General features: G+C 41.6%; 1 protein-coding gene across 1 annotated transcript in view; it reads left to right on the forward strand.

Moving 5' to 3' along the window:
- CPN1 (carboxypeptidase N subunit 1) overlaps positions 1-20,956 on the forward strand; it is a 79,261-nt gene that overhangs the window by 52,054 nt on the left and 6,251 nt on the right. Inside the window, exons 5-6 of the mRNA XM_029610062.1 lie at positions 13,503-13,614; positions 18,675-18,814. Of these exons, the coding sequence (XP_029465922.1) occupies positions 13,503-13,614; positions 18,675-18,814 (252 nt within the window). The remainder of the gene's footprint in view (positions 1-13,502; positions 13,615-18,674; positions 18,815-20,956) is intronic.

A 20,956-nucleotide genomic window follows, 5' to 3' on the forward strand; every position in this document is an offset into this window, starting at 1 on the left:
CCCACTCCCCCCTTCCCCACACCTTTTGTGCCCTCTCCAATACTCTATACTCTCTGACCTAGGGGCAGCAAGAGGAGATCACCTCAACACGACCCAAACCAACCCCCCCCCCCTACCCCATCCCCACCCATCCAAAGTAATTATAAAATATTGAAAATGAAAAGGGACAGTGAACAACATCCAGGTCCACTTTCAAATGGGAAAAATGTCTACAGCAGAATCTGCACATATCTACAGCAGAATCTGCGCATATAAAAAAAACAAACCACAAAGCACAGGAATGGCACAGTTGAATTCTGGAGCCAGGGGTGATTGGAGCCAGGGATGACTGAAGGTGGCTGAAAAGTCACTATAAGTGAACAAACTGTATGATGGGCAGCGAGGACACGTTCATGGCCTGTATACCGCCAACAGTACCAGTGCATCCCAAGTGTTTCAGGAAAGCAACAGAGAGAGGTGGAATTTCCCGTGCACCCTTGCGGAACCTCGGACATACTTGTAAGTTAAGGAACTAAAATGAATTAGAACCTGTCCCAAAAGTGCCAAAATAGGTCCAGTTTAACAACAAAAAAATAGCAAACCTAGGCCCATGCCACAAAACCGCATTATCTCCAGCTACTCCGCAGCTGAAAACATACGCGAAAGAGAGGCGTCCTCACACAGGGATCAAAGATGAGTCGCCATTGCCAGTCTCTTAGGTATCTCCGTCTGGGCCACGCTGTGCAGGCGAGGGTGATCCCGCAGGTAGGGAGCCAATATATTGTTGGAGGGCTGATACATCCATAAACCAGCGGACCCCAGATGCTGTTTGGACCCGCACTTTAGCTGGATAAATAAGCACTGCACGCTAACCCTTTGCAAAAAGCTGGGAGCAGTACGGGGCCAGGACACGACGTAGTGCAGATAAGGACTCCGAAAAGTCCTGGAAAATGAGAATTTTTGTATTTTCATAAAACATTGCTGCGCCCTGCCTGGCTGCCTGGAGGATCTCAGTCTTGTGGGCAAAATTTCAGTAATTTAGTGCTTACCACCCTCGGCTTATCGCTATCAGTGCGTTTGGGTCCTAACCGATGGGCCCTTTCCACCCTGAAGGGGCCCTGGGTATCCGACAGCTGTAATTGAGCTTTCAGCCACCGCTCCAGGAATCGAGGCAGGTTATTCTCTTCAAGGGCTTCAGGCAGCCCCACAAATCTAAAGTTGGAGCACCGAGCCCGGTTTTCTAAGTCCTCCAACTTAGATGATTGCCTCGTTACTGCCTCCTTCAGCGCTGCAATCTCAGCTTGGGCAGTCTGGAGGCCATCTTGGTTGGTCGAAACGCACTCTTCTACTTTTACAAATCGCTTTTCGTACCCCGCCATACCTGCCTGAAGCTCAGTAAGCTGTGCCGAGATCTTCTGCAGTTCCGGTGTTAAGGCCGCAATCACCGCCGCCGTCATCTCAGCGAGGCCTGCGGGCTGCCGTTTCCCATTTCTGCCACTCCCGGGCTCTCCTCCGCAGTCTGTTCGGGTGGGCGGGCCTTGTATCTGTCCTTGTCTTTTTTAGCGGTGCGGGTGGCCATTGCGACCCCTCAACTACCCAAGATGCTGTAGCTGCTCTTGCAGGACGTCTTCGTTGCAGGTTTTGGCTTTTTTGGAGCTCAGGATGGGTTTGGATGCGGGAGGGTAGGCTCAGAGAAGGGAGCTCACATCCTCTCCCTTCAGCGTATCATGTGCTCTCCTCCCTTTCAATTTTAATAGGTGAAGCACAAGTAGGTTTTGTGAAAGATAGAGGCTCAGTGCTGAATGTTTGAAGGAATCTAGTACCTGGAATAAGACCCCCTTCTCTTGTTCTGAGCTTTGACGCTGAAAAACCTTTTGATAAAGTGGACTGGCTTTTTATGATGGACTCTGTGAATATTTGGAATAATGGGCTATTTTTTACAGGTTGCACAGGCTGAGTACAACCTGTAAAAAGCCTGGAAGTATGTACATACATACCACGCATCAAGAATAAGGAGGCAGAAAAGGGGGCCTTCCAGGGTGGGGTCAAGATGCATGCCGTAACCCCTTGACCTCAGTGGTAGTGAATAGCTCCCTTTTAGAGCCTTTTGAAATAAGCTGAGGCACAAGACAGGGAGGCCCATTTTCTCCAGCTCTTTTCTTATCCATACAATCTCTTTTAAAGAGGATATTGCATAATCCTAATATAAAAGGAGTTCCCGTTGGTCCCCCGGTGACCAGTACATTTAAAGTGACCCACTTTGCGGATGATATTTTACTTCATATTACAGATCCTGCTACATCCTTTGACCAATTACAGGAATTCACAAAATATGGCATGCTAGCAAGCCCGTCTCTATATCTAAATAAATCTAAAGCCCTACCAATGGATACTGAAGGCTACTTATTACACCCCTCGAATGCTGGAACAAGTGTTGATTTTCCCATTAGATCTCAGATTTATTTTATTTGGCACTGCCTCCCAATTCCATGGACATGTACAACATAGTGAATTGCTTAAACTGCTTTTGAAGGCTTGGCGATGGGTCTATACTCAATTGAAATTTAATTACAGGGTTTCTCACTTCCGTATTGCAGGTAATAAGAATATCCAACTGAGACTTCATTTGGCTGTTCTTACAAAATGGGCCTCACTAGGTATACACAGTGTGGCATTTTTGGGGGGGACAGTATTCAGCTAGCCACTTTCCAAGAATTACAAGAAAACTTTAATCTAGAGCAACGTCATTTCTTTGCCTACCTGCAGTAAGGCATTATGCATGCTTCTTAAATATGCAAGAACTGAAACAGGAAAATAGGCAACTCCTCTTGGATTTGTTTCATCAGGAAGATCCCCCTTGCAACACTGTCTCGGGGGTGAATAAGTTTTTGGGAAAAAAAACATTTGTAAACTGGCAAACAGAACCATAAGGTATTGGAGGGGGGGGGGGGGTGATCAGGAGGGATGGGGGAAGAGGGAGATCCACAATCTTTTAAATCATTGTGGGGGGGAAGGAGGGGGCAGCCTGATTTGGATGTTAGAAAAGCATGGGGACGGGGTCTCAGGGTCATTTTAACATTTTGGGGGCTGAGGTGGGCACGGCCCGACAGGGCTTTTATTAGATATTTTGTGGGGGGGGGGGGGGGGCGGGGAGGAGGGAAGGGATGACCCGCTGGTACAGTTATTTTTTGTTTTCATTTAATGACAGCAGCACTACTTAGCTGGATACCTTTAAAGCTATTCGATTAAGTAGCACATTGTCCAACCACACAAGACTGGATAACTAAAAACCTACTTGGCTATTTTCAAATATAGCCAGTTAAGGTTTTTGTTTTCCAGCTAAATGTAACCGGATAACTTTAAGCTTATATATTCAGCAGGATGTTTATCCAGCTGAATATATATGGGACAAGTTATCCGGCTACCTTTAACCAGATAAATTGTCCATGAGACAGCCTATTGAATATTGGCCTCCCAATGAAAGACAAGTAAGGACCATGGAAGGGGCAGGTAATAAATATTTTTAAATAAAATAAAGTAAAGATCTTAGATTAGGTTATATTTACCCAGTTTCCATAAGAACATAAGAATTGCCATCCTGGGTCAGATCAAGGTCCATCAATTCTCTCCAACAGTGGCCAACCCAGGTCCCAAGTAGCTGGCAGATCCCATAAAAGTAACCTGATTCCTCTTAGAAAGAATGGCTCTTTCTTAAAGGAAACCTTTAAAGCATAGGAATTAAATTAAATTAATTCCTCCACAGTGCAAGCTACAGTCTTCCAAAAGTAAAGCACAAGATTAAATATCTGACAGTATAAATCAAGTGAATGGAGGGCACACTGGAGTTTAATAAGCAGACATCTTCCTAGTTACTGACAAGAGCCAAAACAGGAAATGAAAGTGGAAATGAAAACCTTGTTAAGATCACAATCTCTCTCCACTTGACGCTAGAACAGTTGCTTATGAGTACAGGATCACCATGCACGCAAATGGGAATTGTGTTAACCATACCCACTTCAGTTCAAAGAGCTATCAGACAATATTTTGAAAAGAATAGAATATAATGGCTTCTAAGAGGGCTGGGGTTACCTGGCTAGAGGGACCATGGTTAGAATTCAAACTTCAGTGAGCATTGGCAGGCTTTGTTTTTTTTTTTTGGGGGGGGGGGGGGGGGTTTACAGCAGCATCAACAACAAAACTTGGTAATAAGATATAGAAGGGGGCCTGAGTAGTAGCTTAAGTACTAGTCTTGTAAGAAGAAAAGCTATAGATGGCAATGCCTCAAATGGTCTACTACTGGAAGTGGTGGAAGTCATCATTGCAACAAATTTTGGGCATGCTTGGGATAGATACGGAGGACAGAGGTAGGGAGAGGGTTGAGAAGTCAAATAGAAGATATGGGGGAAGGAGGAGCTGATGTTGGATTGCATATGGGAATTTATATGCTCATCTACTCAAAGTGGATGTACCTCAACTGGGCAAACTGGTTGGGCCATTTTGGTCTTGGTCTGCTGCCATTTATAATATTATCATGGGGTCAATTTTCAGCCAAGGGTCAGCGTGTATCTAGGCAGCCAAAATTGGGCCACCTAGATTTAGAATGCTCAGCCTTGACTAGCATTACACATCAGTGCTGGTTAAGTCCTTCTGAAATTCAACCCTCCTGAGCTGAGAGGCTGTCCATTCCACCACCCAATAATATGAAGATTTTTTTTTTTTAATTTTATATTTATGTGAATTTACAATAATTACAAGAACAAATCTTGAAGGAAAAAGAAGAGAATACATTCAATCTATACAATAAATATACAAAATATTAACAGGAAAATAAGAAATTTTTCAGTATCTCTTCATATTTTAAGATCCACAATAATGAGGGTGGATCCATCCGAACCCAAGAAAAAAATGCAAATAAGCTTATTTAAGGAAATATACCAGATATTACAGCGACACTCTTTTTACTTATGAGGGACTAGGAGCCTCCAAACAGGGAGCTTCAGTAGTTAAGGGGGCTTTCCCCACTAAGAACTGAGTTAACTGGGGTGGATCAAAAAACACATATTTATTTATTATTTATTTATTAATTTTTATATACCGGTGTTCGATTTTACATATCCATCGGTTTACATTTAAACAAAATTTGCAGGAACTCATGCATTACCTTTGTCAAATACATTAAACATTTAAATATGGGGATTGTTAACAAGGGATATAAAAGAACATGGGGAATGGCTATCACTACGGGATGCACGAAGGGGTGCACAAAGGGGAGTGCCCCTTTGTCGCGCCCCTTCGGTGCGCAATGCACGGCGCGCGACGCCTGGTGTTCTGGCGCTGTTTAACGTCCGTCACAGTCCTCAGTGACATCAGAGGGGGTGGGTCTCCCAATCAAGGATCACACACCCCCCTCCCCTCTCAGTTCCAGATGGATTCTTTCACCTTTTTTTTTCTTTCATTCTGTCTTTCTCATCACTGTTAGTTATTTCATATGTATTTTGTAAATATTTAACCACGCATTTGCATGGAAATTTGAGGAAATATCTCGCCCCAATTAATAAGACCTGTGGTCTCAACAGGAGAAAAGCTTTTCTCCTCCTCTGTGTCTCATGAGAGACATCTGGGAAGGCTCTAATTAATTTTCCCAAAAATCTTTCATTCCTATGCTTTATACTTAATTTCAACAGCCATTCCCTGTCAGTCTCTAGTGCAAAAGTCACAATCAAAGTTGCAGGAATTGCCAGTTCCATATCAGATGTTTCCAAAATTGTTGTTATATCGAGAGGCTGATCACTTGCTGGTCTCAGAATCTCTAGATCACCTTCTTGGTTTACTGTTTCTCTTCTGGGCTTTGATATATAAAATATCTTCGTAATTGATGGAATCATTTCTTCTGAAACTTTAAGTATATCAAACATATACTTATTGAAAACCTCTTTCGGAGATCTCATAGGTAGTTGTGGGAAATTTATATATCTTACATTTTGATTTTTTACAATGTTCTCAAGATTTTCTATTTTTTGAGCAGTACTATTTTTATCTTTCATCATCAATAATTGCGTTTGTTGGAGTGCCTTTATCTCAGTCCGAATAGAAGCAGTCTGTTGTTCCATTTCCAAGTTCATATTCACAAACGTTTCCATTTTCTTTTCATGCCGTCTTACTTGTTCTGTTACTGGTGTTAATTGCTGCAATATATTCACTCTCATCTCATTTATGGCTTCCCACATCGTTTCAAAAGAAAAGACTTGCAGTCTTACCATTGATGGTATTTCTGTCACGGGGAAAGCTCCCACAGCTCCTGAAGCTTCTCCTCCTGGAGTTCCATTTTCACCACCGCCTTGCCTGTTGACTGTTATGAACTAATTTCGTGGACTCTTATTTGATTTATGATCTTTAAAAATAAAAAATGGATCTTTAATTAAACAGTCTTTCAAAGCACTGACCTTGAGTTGAAGAATATTCTGAGTCCAGACGAAGTTCAGAGAAATATTTATTAAAGCTTGCTTTAAAAAAACACTTTGTTTTTATAACAGGAACATCTGAAGCAAGTCTAGTAATAGTACAAGTCAAAAATGTATTATCTCTAAGCTATAGGTGAAAATTATATTCAACAGGCACGGAGACAGGCTGAGAAGCAGCGTTCAGGGTTGCTGTGAAGTTGCCAAGGCAATCCAAACGCTTCTTCTCAGTACAGTTAAACAATAAACAAGTGACGTACCTTAAGCAGTATTCAACCATCCCGAGCCCCAACACCTCACGAGACCCCTCGTCCCGATCTGAAACTTCTAAACTGACCTACCACTCGCGCCCCAGTCCTCGAGACGCCCCCATCCCGGCATGAACTCCAACCAACTCCCACTAGCTCCCTCACACATAGCAAAAAACTTCCCCACATGCGCGCGTGTGCAGTCCGACGTCAGGCACGCAAACGCGCGCATGCCCGAGACGTCCAAAACCAAGAATCGCGCGAAAAACCCAGAAACCTCACCGACCACCCCCCGAGCGACGCGCAGGCCGGCAAAGCCAGGAAATCTCACCGACCACCCCCCGAGCGACGCGCAGGCCAGCAAAGCCGGCGAAAATGTCGACCCCACATCAGCACAGCAAAAGGTAATTTTACAACAGTACCCCCTCTCTTAGTCCCCCTTCCAAGAGGTCTAGGTTTATCTGGATTGTCCTGATGGAATTGTAATAAAGATTTGTCCAAGATATTTGAGGCCGGTTCCCAAGTGTTCTCCTCAGAACCAAATCCCTCCCAAGAAATCAAATATTCCCAACGTCTATGAAGAAATCGAACATCTAGAATATTCTGTACTTCATATATAATGTTCTCATCCGCTACTGTAGTTGATGATTCAGATGGAATATTCTGGAATCTAGATGTAATTAAAGGCTTGAGCAACGAGACATGAAATACATTATGAATTCTTAGAATTTAAGTCAATAAGAAACTAGTCCAATTCGCTCTGAAACTACAAATGGATCAATATACTTGGGAACTAAAAGCATAGAAGGTAATTTTAACTGGATGTTTCGTGTACTAAGCCAGACTTTATCCCCAAGTTGAAAAATAGGTGCAGTTCTTCGGTGCTCATCCGTAGTCTTTTTGGCTGCAGAACAGCCACGGGTTTGGAAACCGGACGCCGGCAAAATTGAGCATCCGGTTTTCAACCCGCGAGCCGCAGGTTTGTCGGAGGGTGTACAGAAAAGCAGTTTTTACTGCTTTTCTGTGCACTTTCCCCGTGCCAAGAGAAATTAATGCCTACCTTTGGCGCTAATTTCTGAAAGTAAAATGTGCGGCTTGGCTGCACATTTTACTTTCTGTATTGCGCGGGAATAACTAATAGGGCCATCAACAAGCATTTGCATTTTGCGGGCGCTATTAGTTTGGGGGGTTGGATGCGCATTTTCGATGCGCTATTACCCCTTACTGAATAAGGGGTAAAGCTAGCACATCGAAAACGCGCATCCAAACGCGTGTTAACAGTGTGTTCCGCTGGAGCGCACTGTACTGTATCGGTCTGTTAGAAGGTTATTTACTCTCTTAGAAGGACCAGGGGGCACTCCATGAAGTTAGCAAGTAGCTCATTTAAAGCAAATCAAAGAAAATTCTTTTTCACTCAGCGCATAGTTAAGCTCTGGAATTCATTGCCAGAGAATGTGGTTATAGCAGTTAGTGTAACTGGGTTTAATAAAGGTTTGGATATGTTGCTAGAGGAAAAATCCATAAACTGCTATTACTGTAATTAATAAGCAATAATAGCTTGTGATCTATCTAATGTTTGGGTACTTGCCAGGTACTTGTGACTTGGATTGGCCACTGTTAGAAACCAGATTCTGGGGAGGGGAAGGAGAGGAGAAGATCCAATTATCTGCACACTGTGGACCTGGACACCTGAAAATCGTTGCGACTGGGGGCAGGGACGACCTTGCCCCGACGGAGGAATTTTATCCCGGAAGTGACGTCACCCTATGTTTCTTTAAAAACTGATCTTTTACAGTGCGCAGGCGATGTCGGCGCGCGTGTCGTCCAAGCCGCGCGTGCCTAAGGGGCGAGTGGCTTTGTCTAAGAATGTTTGGATCGCTAGGTTGCTCCGATATTTCAAGTAAGTTATTTTAGTTTAAAAAAACCCCCTCCTATCCCCTCCAGTTTACATCGCAAAGTAGAAAAGAAAGAACTGAGTAGCTCTTAAAAATTTCTTGTGGATTATATTTCTTTTGGCATAAATATGCCACACACAAAAAGGAAGGGAAAATTGAGAGAGGCTGCAATGGCATCCTCCCCAGCAGACACTTCTCAGGGTAAAATTGAGAGCTTCTTCAGTCCCACACGTGAAAAAACTCCCGAGGGAGGTGCTATGATTCCGGAAAATGAGCTAAGTACGGAATTATCTGCCTCATTAGTGTCACTTAGCCCGGGAGCACCAGTAACCCCTTCTCCCCCTTCTCCCCCTCTCCAAACATCAACACAAGGAACAGACCTTGGTGAGAAAGATGATAAAAAAAGAACATTCTAAGAAACAAATGGAGATGATGGATAAGGAGAGGGAAGAATTGGCAATTATTTCCCCAATGAAGAAACTTGAGAAACCACCTAAAATAACTCTGGACTCTGTTTGGTCTGCGATAGTAACTTTAGAGAAAGTTATATCTAAATTGACTAATGTTACATTGGAAATGAATAATAGAGTGCTTAAAACAGAAGAAAGTTTGAATAAACAAAAATTGCAAATGGTAGAATTGGAAAATAAAATCTCTCAAGTACAGAAAGTACAAACAAATATGATTCAAGGGGAGATGATACATGTTAGAAATCTAGAAAGGTTAGAGAATGAAAACAGATATTTGAATTTAAGGGTACTTAATTTTCCCTTGTTAAAATTCTCAAATTTACAAGATCATTTCAAGAGATATTTAAGGGAAATATTAAAGATTCCTACTGAAGCTCTACCTGTTATAGCTAAGATTTACTACATAGTATCTACCTCAGTAAATGAGGAACAAACTTCTGCTTTGAATGTCTCAGAATTATTAGAGTCCTCTACCGATGTTAACATTGTTGATAAGAAAGGAACTGTCTTAGATTTGTTTTTCCAACAGATAGGGATACAGTCTTGAGACTATTTTTACGCAACAGATTAACTAAATTTTGTGACTATCAAATCTGGATTTATCCTGTTATTGCAAAAACAACTCAGCGTAAAAGAAAAGAATTTCTAAACTTGAGAAGTTTAGCAGAACAAGTAGGTGCACAAATTCTTGTAAGTTATCCAGCTAAATGTACAATGCGGTTTGAATGAAAACCAGAGATATATTTATTATGATCTGGGTGATTTAAAGAAATTCTTAGAATCTAAAAGATTAATTGGAGGGACTATAAGCCAATCAATTACTGGTTAGAATAGAATATAGGTGTGTGAAACTTTCATATGTTAATTGACCTATTTCCTATTAATGCTCTTTAAATTTAGATGTATACTGTAAAATTTCATGGTAACAGATGATTTTCATTGTTAAAATGGATAAGGTATTAATTACCTTTATGTTTTCTTGGAAAATAATTTCTTTATAGAAGTATTTGTTAACGATGGGAAATCATATTTGTATTGACAGTTTTTTGTCATAATTATTTCAAAAACTAATAAAGAATAAATATTAAAAAAAAAAAGAAACCGGATTCTGGGCCTGATGAACCCTTGGTCTGACACAGTATGGCATATCGTATGTTCTTATAGTGTATCCAGAACTTAATTGGTAGTCAGTGTAGTGCTGACAGAATTGATGTTATATGATTATATTTTGATGCTCCTGTTAGCACTCTAGCTGCAGAGTTCTGTAATAACTGCAGTGCTCTTAACAATAACTGGCACTCCCAGAAAAAGTAAATTACAGTTATCTAATTCTGCAAATATTATTGCCTGGAGAATTTTCCTAAAATCTCTGGGCTCAGTTAGGGACTTTAATATCTTTAATACTCATAATTTATAACCTGATTGTACCAAATTTGAAATGCGAGTTTTCATGTCTAGCCTCTCCTCTAGAGTGATCCCAAGGTCACGTACATTATCTACTACAGGGATCATCTGTCCTTCAAAGTGAAATGAAGAATACACTTGGCATTCTGATTTTCCTTGTTAAATCATAATCTCAGATTTAGATAAATTTAGTGTCAATTTATTGAAAGCAAGCCACTTTTTTACTGCTGACAAATATTTCAATTGGGATCTTGATGGGGATATAGATCTAAAATTTACTCCTAATTCCCTTAACAATTTACATAAGGGGGCCATATAAATGTTAAACAGTGTTGCCGATAGCAAAGATCCCTGTGGGACCCCTGTCTTCAGGATTGCCCATTCAGAGGTATTATTTCCTATTCTGATCTAAATTAGAAGATTTGCTAAGAAAAAGTGGAACCAATCTGATACTACTCCTGTCACTACAAATTCTTCCAAGTGTTTTCAGAGAATCTTGTGGTCTATCATGTCAAACACAGCTGCTAGGGCCTATAGGACCAAGGTATAACTTTGACCTTTATCAAAGCCCTGCTAGAACGTACCTGTTAATGAGAGCAATAGTGTTTCCATAGAATGGTATTTTCTACATCCACATTGGTTAGTAATCAAGTGGTGATTCAAGAGGTGATTCACTTCAAGATACTCATAGGATCATTCATCAAAATGCGTTATAGCGTTAACGCCCGTGATAACGCTATAACACATGCGATATTAATGGTATCATATTGCGTGAATGCAAATTTTTCATAGGGGCGGGATTAATGAAAATGGGTGATATATATATATATATATATATATATATATATATATATATAACATAGGCTCGGCGCGCGCAGGGGGAGCTTGGGGCAGGTTTTCGGGGGTACGCGCGTATCTTACACGCGTACTCCTTTGAAAATTAGTGTAGCTGGGTTTAAAAAAGGTTTGGATAAGGTCTTGGAGGAGAGGTCAATTAATTGCCATTAATCAAGTTGACTTAGGGAATAGCCTCTGCTATTACTGGCATCAGTAGCTTGGGATCTTCTTGGTGTTTGGGTACTTGCCAGGTACTTGTGGCCTGGTTTGGCCTCTGTTGGAAACAGGATGCTGGGCTTGATGGACCCTTGGTCTGACCCAGCATGGCAATTTCTTATGTTCTTATGTTCTTAATATTTACGCTTCTCTTATTTGATTGATTAGCAGCAATAAATAAGGCAGCAGATAGAATACTTGTGACTTCATGTCTTCTAGCAAGTCTTTTAATCACTTTGAAAGGACTGCTTATTTACAGTGAAATTTCTTCTTCTCCCATTTTCTCAAATTCTTCAAATTATGTAGATTGAAGTTAGTCCAATCTTCCTTCACCTCTCAATTTCATTCTTAAATCTTCTCACTGAAAGTGGTTAGAAAGTATACAGTCTCAATATTTAATCAGAACTTTGTCCCAGATTTAATATCTTCCAAGAAATCCTTTAACTCCTCAGACAGCACCAGCAGGGCACTTCCCTCTCTTTCTTGCTTCTGTAATTCCTTAGGCAGTGCCTGGTGGGCACTTCTCACTCTTGTTACCTTTAGATACAACGTACTTTGTTTCTCCTGATAGTGCATTTTACTGGGATCCCTGTAGCACCTCAGTATCTTTCTGGATGAAAGACTTCTCTTTTCCTAAGGTTTGGTATACTGACTCCCAGGTACCATAGGTTATCAGCTTCAAGTGGAACAAATATTAGTTGATCCCCCAAAAAGGGGAAAAATTAAGCAAAAAAGTGGAATAAAACTTCCTTGCCTCTAAACAAAGGAGATAGTGCAAAAAGACAGTTAATTAAAAAATATAAATTCCTCTACATCGGGTCACCAGACAGCTTAAATCCTCTGGAGGAGAGACAAAAGACTGCCAGAATCTTCCCTTACACACAATGTAACCTTATACAACAAATGCCCCAATCCACTGAGAAGGGGTTCCAAGGCTCTCACTGGAAATTCTTGAAAATTGACTTGAGAGTCCAAAAACTAGTTTAAAGGCTGGGTAGATGAGTCAGTGGAGGATGGCTCCTAAATGAGAAAACTTCCTTACTCCTCTTCCATAAATTAGGAAAAAATGTAAAACAGCCAGAGAACACCTGCCTTCTTGAAAGAGTAACTAAAAATCCACTATGATAGCAGGTGCATTGGAATGATAAACAGCTAGGACACACCATCTGCATCTTCCCACATTAGGGAGCAAATTCCAAACCCCTCACTTATTCCCTCAGTGAATCTCCCCAGATTAAGGGTACACTCCTTTAGTAAGTGAAATCCAAAGATCCCTTACATATGTAAATTGGTTATTTACTCTTTAAAAAAATACAAAAGATGGACACTACATGAAGTTAGTAAGTAGCACATTCAAAGCAAATTAAAGCAAATTATTTTTTACGCAACACAGAATTAAGCTCTGGAATTCATTGCAGAGGATGTGATTAAGGCAGTTAGCATGGCTGGGTTTAAAAAAGGTTTATGGACTTCTCCAGGAACTTTTCCAAACTGTTATTAACCAAGTAGATGTAGGGAATAGCCACTGCTTATCAATGCACAACAGCAGCATGGGATCTATTTACTGTTTGGAATCTTTCCAGGTACTTGTGACCTGGATTGGCCACTGTTAGAAACAGGGTACTGGGCTTGTGGACCCTCGGTTTGATCCAGTATGCCAATTCTTATGTTCTTAATCCTCAGTGCCTTTCAATTCCAAATAAAGCTGGACATGCAGCCATAAAGGTCCAGAAAGCACAACTGGCCACACTGCAGGAAATGTGTTAACATAAGCATAAGCGATGAGTTAAGTACTCTCTCAAGTACTGCTATTCAGAAAGATCCTTTTTTTTAAAATCTAGTTAAGTGGATAACTGAATTTTAATTTAGGAACCACATATGGTAAATTCCTAAATGCTGAAACCTTGCTGTGTGACTTTGAAGTGAATCAGGAAAAATAAACTCACTGAAGCTGTGATGTATAAAACTCTAACAAGTCCAACAATCTTTCCTCAGCTGGCCAGGACATATTCCTATGCCCATGGCTGGATGCACCAGGGCTGGAACTGTGGTGATTACTTTGAAGATGGAATCACTAATGGAGCATTCTGGTATTCTCTGTCCAAGGGTAAGGTTCTGACAGCTCCATGGTACATATTGCTTTCCAATGCAAGTGATTCTTCAATGGGAACATCCAGGGTTGCATTGGACACATTGACTAGCGTTTATTACTCTTGTTTTCTGTCTTTCCCTCCGTATTTCCTCTTGCAAATCCCTGAATCTGTGTTTTTGTCTGCAAGGCCGCTTCCCTCAGATACTGCAAGAAGAAAGTCTTAGAATAGCTAGTGTTTTCTTTATGAGAAGGAACGTGTCAGTTACAGCGGTTATTCACAGAAAGAAAGGTAAGGTAGCAAAAGCAGATCTATAGAGAGAGTTCTCTCTATTTCACAGTATATAGGGACAAATCACACATTTACATGTCCCACTCTGCTAAAATTTCCATGTATGATAACAAGGTAGCAGATTAGCTAAAACCATATTTATTTATGTATTTACAAGAACTTATTTGCTCACAGCACACTGAGGTTTGAGGCAGAGTACAAACATAAGGAAAAAGATACATTAAAAACATACAGCCAAATCAAACAAAGACAAAATGGAAACAGTAGAGTTAGGGATAACATAATTGCACCTACTCAAATATACATTAATAACATAAAAGGAACCTAAGATGGCACTTCTTGGTCAAAATAAGACCCTTTTAAAGTACTTTCTTAAATGATTAAGCACCCTATTGTTCCAGAAAAATGGACTGGTGATGGAAACAGCTCTTTCCCTCATCATCTCCAATAGGGCCAATTTCACAGGAGCAATCTCTAGCAGATTTTTAGTTTGCAGATCTTAAAGAACATGTGGGTTTATAAACCCCTAAGGCAGTGTTAAGCCAGCAGTTAGCTGCTTCCTATCCTGTGACATCACTGCATTGATCTAATATTTTTTGCTAATTGGTATAATCATCTCACAATTATTCAAAGTATGGTGCTATATAACCAGGGATCCCAGACTCTCATGGGAAGGACTGCGAAATCCACCACTTCCCATGGATTTTGCCAGTGCCTGAAGAATTACCACGGGAGAGCAGGGAAACCATTGTAGAGTTTGAAACTGCACCTTGAAACACCTCCCTCCTCCCCTCTGTGCCATTACTGTCCTATCTGTAACTCCTCCCCCTTCTGCTGATTGGGCAGCAGGAAGAGGAGAGCAGTGTCAGCACTTGGGCTATGCCCTTCTTCAACTAATCAGCAGAACAGCCTCCGCACAGGAGGGAGGAGTCACAAGCAGAACACATGAAGTTGAAAGCAGAGGTCTGCTCTGGCAGCATAAGAGGGTGAAGCCACCCAAGCACTGCCACTACTCTCCTGCTCTTCCCATCACCAATCAACAGGGAGTCTAGTAGTTGGCAAGAGCCTGTGGCAGAAGAAGAGTAAGCAGCCCCAGTGCTGCTGTGCACCTCTCCTTTGGGAGGGGAGGGGTCGGGGAGGAAGTTTGATTACTCAGGAAGAGGATTAGGGGAAGAGGGTTAAGTAGAGGTAAGAGATGGGGTAGGGCAAGGGTGGGCAGGCAGAGTGAATGAGAGAACTGGAGGGAGTATGGAGGAGCAGGAAGGAGAGTTAATGAGGGGATGGAGCAAGAATGAGTAATTGGGATAGGGGACAAGAATTAATATGGCAAAAGGTGGGAGTGCTGGGATGAGGAACAGTGAATAAGGGATGGGGCAAGAGTGAATGAGGAGGAGATCAGAGAGGGGATGGGGCAAGATTGAATGAAAGGTTCAGAAAGGGGGTGGGAGGAGAGAGTGAGCAAAGGGATGGGGCAAGGATGATTGAGGAGATCAAAGGAGGTAGTATGGAGGGAGAATGAGGTGATTGGAGAATCTGTGAATAAGGGAAACAGGGGGGCAGGAAAGAGGATTTGTGCAGAGAGGAAGCGTACAAGTTAATCATCCTTCCCTTGCCTGATCCTGGATCCCTGTCCCCAATCCAGGTCTTTTTTCCTCTCCCCTTCCTTTACCTCTCTTACGTTTCCATTCCCTTTCCCTGATTCCTTCTAATCCTTCTCCATCCTCTGTACAACTGCTGCTCCTGCCTGAGATTCTTTCTTTGAAATCCCCATGCTCCTCCCATACTCCACCTACCCCTTTTCTCTATCACCTCCTCCCTTCCCAGTACCATCAATAAGATCCCTTTCCTCATAAAAAAAAAAAAAAAATGCATTAAGTGACCACTAAAATGTCGGAAAATAATGTATGTTTTTTACTTTTTTAAAATAAAGTTAACTAATATGCAAATATATGCAAATTTGCTACATAATTGCTGCAGAAATTTGAAAATCTACTAAATAATTTGCTAATTTTGTTGCAGAATCTTGATAAATTTGCCGCAGGAAATTGGAGTCATTATATGTGACAGATGCAAGTTCACATAGCAGAAAAGTTGAAAACCTCTTGTAACTTTCACAGATTTTGAAGCAGTTGATCACCCTACTGGCAGCACAGCAAAATTACAATGTTGCTCTGCACACCTGTGTATAGCGATCCTCCTTAATTCCTTCCTCACTGACTCATAATCAGGAGTCTCTTTTGCAACTCACAGGCCGAAGCAATATCGGTGCACTTCAAACAGGCGCTCATGACAGAGTGCCTGCTCTCTTAATGCGCATCGATCCACCTCTCCTGTGCGCCAGATTTAATCTTTGAATGGTCTGCTGCGGTAAATATGAGGTGCTAGGGGAAACTGTGCGTCCCTAGTGCCTCCTCGGCATCAGGCACCCAGGAGAGGTGGTTGTCAGTGCGGGTTAGGAAAACGGACGCTCGTTAATTGAGCATCCATTTTCCTAACCTGAGCGCCGGCATGACTTTAAAAAAAAAAAAAAATTGTTCCCACTTACTTTTTTTTCGGTTCCTCCGACTTAATATCGCCACGATATTAAGTCGGGGGAACTACAGAAAAGTGGTATTTTCTGCTTTTCTGTTAATTCATGAGGAGCCCCTAAAGTTAACACCTGTTCTGGAGCAGGCATTAATTTTTGAGAGTAAAATTGTGCTCATTGGGTGCACTTTTTTTTTTTTTGCATAGGTGGGTAATAGCTAATAGCCTCATCAACATGAATTTGCCTGTGATGAGTGCTATTAGCTACATGCCGGTTTGGATGCATGTTTTGGATGCGCTAATCCCCTTATTGCATAAGGGGTTTTTGGGCTTGCATCCAAAACACGCATAAAACCTTGCGCTCAGCTGAGCGCACTATATTGCATCGGCCTGTATATTGCATCAGCCTGTCAGCTTCTTCTTTCTTCTAGCAAGTGCCTCATTCCCCTCTAAACCTAAGGTAGACCCATGGTTTTGAGGAGCACTAGGAATCCTTCTGATTAGCAGAGGCTTGCAACTTTATCATCCTACGCCAACTCTACTCAGGAAGAGAAATAGACTTGTGGCTTAAGGATTCACAGATGTCATAACGTTTACAGTTCATAGTCGCAGTGATGTTGAAATCTTAGGGGTTCTTTGGTTGTCAATCTCTATACCTTTACTTTTTGGGGAGAAAGAATTATAAACTTGTTTAAAAAAAAAAAAAAAGGTATGTTTCAGTAGTGTTTAATGGAAATGTTAATTCTAGGGCCAGTAACTTGTTACCTTGTTTCTGTTCACAGTTTTGTTTTGTTTTCCCCTAAGTGTAAAAGATAGAAAATGCGTACACTTCTAGAATGCATTGCTCAAAACTAGGCACTGATATAACTGATTTTTGCATTTATATTTCTAAAAGCAGTATATATGGAGGGTGATTTTCAGCAGCTGCATACAAAGTGCCTGCAGAATTTAGCCAGAATTTTCTTTAAAAATTCCCGGGTGAGCCTGGTTCTCTCACAGACATGCGCGCACAAAGTTACATCTGCTCCCAAGCAGCTTAGCTTTCTGTGTATACATTTACGTGAGTATGTGCATAAATGCTTTCCCCACCCCAGCTTTGCCCCATGGAACTAGTACTAGTGTAGGGGAAAAATGTGAAATTATGGTTCTGCACTTACGTCCTCCACACATCCCCTCCCCCACCCCCAGCCCCACCCCCCAAGGTGAGTTTCAAAAGATGTCATGTGCATTAACCCAGATCAATGCACATATTTTACCTCTTAAATGTATTGAGTGTTAAAATGTCCAGTTTGGCAATTCAAAAAGGGATATCACATTTAATCTTTGTCAGAACTGCCTACCTTTTAAAATAATTTTCATAGATGCTCCCTGACAACACCTAGATTCTAGCCAGCGTTGCTGTTTTGATATTTAAAAAAAAATAACTCTGGAAATGAATTTGTAGAAAGCTGGGGCAGGGCAACTAAAGAGCGGTCAGTCCTGCGGCCGTCCTGCGTTTGGGCTGGCAGTGCTAGAGAAGGTCATCATCTTCTTCCTTCCTGTGGCTGGTCACTCAGAGCCAGAGGAATCGGGAAGATGCATTGCCATGCAGAAAGCCAGCTGGAGTGCATGGACTCCTACAAGGTCACAATGGGTCTCTTGGCAGGAAAAGCTGCTGCTTCTTCAAGAGAAGAGTTACCAGCTGGCTCCAGTTTTGCTAGTCAACATGTTGACCTTGTTCTGGTTCGTATACATTTTGTCTTAGGGAAATCAGAACACAAGTCCTGTAATGCATGTAATGGAAGAAAACCCAGGACTGGATCAACCCATCCGTTAAAAAAAAGAAACAAAAAGCCCATAAAAAAATAATGGACCCAGCTGGAAGCTCTGGCAGAAGTGGATCCCAGCTTCAGTTACAGAACATTAGGCTTTTTAAAAAAAAAATTTTAATGTGTTTCTTAGCTGCTATCGGATTTCTGGTTGATGTCAGTTTGTGCCAGAATTAATTATACTTTGTTACTATGTGTAATTTTAGCCTCTGAGTTACAAAATGTGTTGACTTTTGTTGGAGCTCAGCCTTTCGGTTTTCTTTGTTTAAAACTGTTTTCTGTGTAAAATGTAATGCTTGAGGTTCCTATTTTGAACATGGGACTCTGAGTCTGCAATTAGTCACGGCTTAAGAATTGCAAAGAAATTGCAAATGTGAACATTGTATTTTTAAATAGTCGCTATTTATAAAATCTCTCCTAATCAGGCATAATAATACTCTGTTTCGTGGCAGGCATGCAAGATTTTAATTACCTTTACACGAACTGCTTTGAAATCACTCTGGAGCTGAGCTGTAACAAGTTTCCACGCCAAGAGGACCTGGAACGGGAGTGGTACGGGAACCGCGAAGCTCTCATCTCGTACATGGAAGAGGTAACACAAGAACAACCTTGCTTTTTCTACTGTTCTCACCCGAAAGCATTCTCATGTGTCTACACAGCATGAAGAATACACCTGTGACTCAACACAATCCTGCCTGCATTGTCAGGAAATAAGAGGCCTTGTGAGGCCCTTTCAGCTCTCCAACATGGGTTTTGTAACGCAGGCACACACTTTTACAATTTACAAACCCTATACAAGCACAAGAACTTTTTCTTGGAAAGGATCTTCCGTCTGATGAAGCAGGAAAGCATCCATGAAGGACCCGCTAAGGGAGGTCTGAAAGTTTATGTAATATGTGTTGGTCTAAGCCAGTGTTTTCCAATCAGGGCTTCATGGAACCCAAGTCTCACAACAGATTCCACATCATTCTATGTGCACAGTTGAAAGGGAGCACGGAGAGACAGTTGGGTGTTCTACAGAATTTCATAATATTTTATGTAACCCCAGCCCTTTATGCCTGTCCTGCAAGGGTGGGGACATTAAAACATTTGTAAGTTCTTCTGGGTAGGGACCCTGGCTAGCTTTTACTTCTCCTCCCATCCCAAGGTGTAGGTCCTTTAGACTAGGGATGGAAAAGAGTCCTCTCCGGTCCCAGTGTGGGGTGGCTAGTGTGTTAATCCATGCTCCCCTTAACTCTGTAACTTCCTCCACGGTATAGAGTTCTGTGTGTTGTGACTCCAAAAAGAACCACGTTGTCAGTGTCCAAATAATACTTTACTGCATACTGAATGGCACAACTAAATGAGTGTTCTAGCAGCATGGTCTCTGCACTTTTTCCTCGTGTTACAATACTGATGTCCTCTATCTATGCAAGAGTCTTAGTAAGGCCGAGGATCCAACCACCCTCCTGGATTAGGTTGTGCAGAGGTGCCCCTGGGCTAGGTCCCCTTTGATGGTTGGGGGCACCCTTCCCAGATGGCACAAAAATCTATCTTGGCCCAGAGTTAATGTCTCTGTCCCTCAGTGCTTTGGTAGATGCCGGATGGGTGTCCTCCCTTGAATGTAGATCTTTTACTCACAGATAGTAGATTAATCTTCTGGTGGGATCCCTAGTGGGAGGAATCCTTGCAGACTGCAGTTCTTGCCAGTCCCTTTGATGGGCAGGAAGAGGGGCAGAAAAACATTTTCTCCCAGATGTTGGAAAGCAAATCTTCTTCCCCAACTTAGATAACTGCAGGAATCCGCTGCAACGGGAAGATCTTCCCTAAACACTGAGCATCTTCAGCCCAGGGTTCCCCATTCCCTGGGCTTCGGAAAGGCCCAGGCCTTCAGCAGGGCTCCTCTAAATGAATGTTCAAAATCACAAAAGTTAGTCCCAGAGCAGCCACTCTGCACCTCATATGGAGAGAACAGAAGTGGAGCCACTTTGGCCTATTCTGGAGGGGTCTCAGAGGATTTCTGAGGCTCCAGGAAGGCCCAAAATCCAATTTAGGAAAATACAACCTCTCACTCTCAACTTAGACTGCCCCAGAGCCTATTCCAGAGCTCTGCTATAAAAGCCTTTCCACAGGGGGTATCCATTACAGCTCCACCAGCGGGAGGGCTGTCCATGAATGGATACTCCCCTTATTTACAACTGCATTTCACATAATCCCAGAGATTATGTGTCTGTTACAATTATAATCTGTTTTTTTAACCAACAAAAGTTAAAAAAAAAAATAAAATCCCACTGCTCTAATTAAATGTCACAATATGTTCTTAAGCAGGAGACCGATACAGGTAGAAATCATGAATTATGAACATGTATAAGGATGCATATATATTTACAGAATACGCATAAAGGAGTGGCATAAATGCATTGGAAGCACATTTTAATTTGCAATGCAGCAGAGAGAGCAGGAAAATGATGCACCCCAGGCATCTGAACTGGGTCTTGTGCTTTTTAATATATTAATAAATGATCTTGATAAGGAAGTTGAAATCCTCAGCCCCATGTACAGTGGCAGTCAAAAAAGCAAAAAAGAATGTTAAGTATTATTAGGAAAAGAATGAAGAATAAAACCAGAAGCTTTCATAATGCTTCTATATTGATCCGTTCGGACTTATTTATTAAGATGAGCTAATCTTTTTACTCCAGTTTACAAACATATCTTTGCATCTTCATTACAGAGGAAAATGAAAAGAAAACAAATC

Source organism: Rhinatrema bivittatum, chromosome 7 (assembly GCF_901001135.1).
Source record: "Rhinatrema bivittatum chromosome 7, aRhiBiv1.1, whole genome shotgun sequence".
NCBI classification, from domain to species: Eukaryota; Metazoa; Chordata; class Amphibia; order Gymnophiona; family Rhinatrematidae; genus Rhinatrema; species Rhinatrema bivittatum.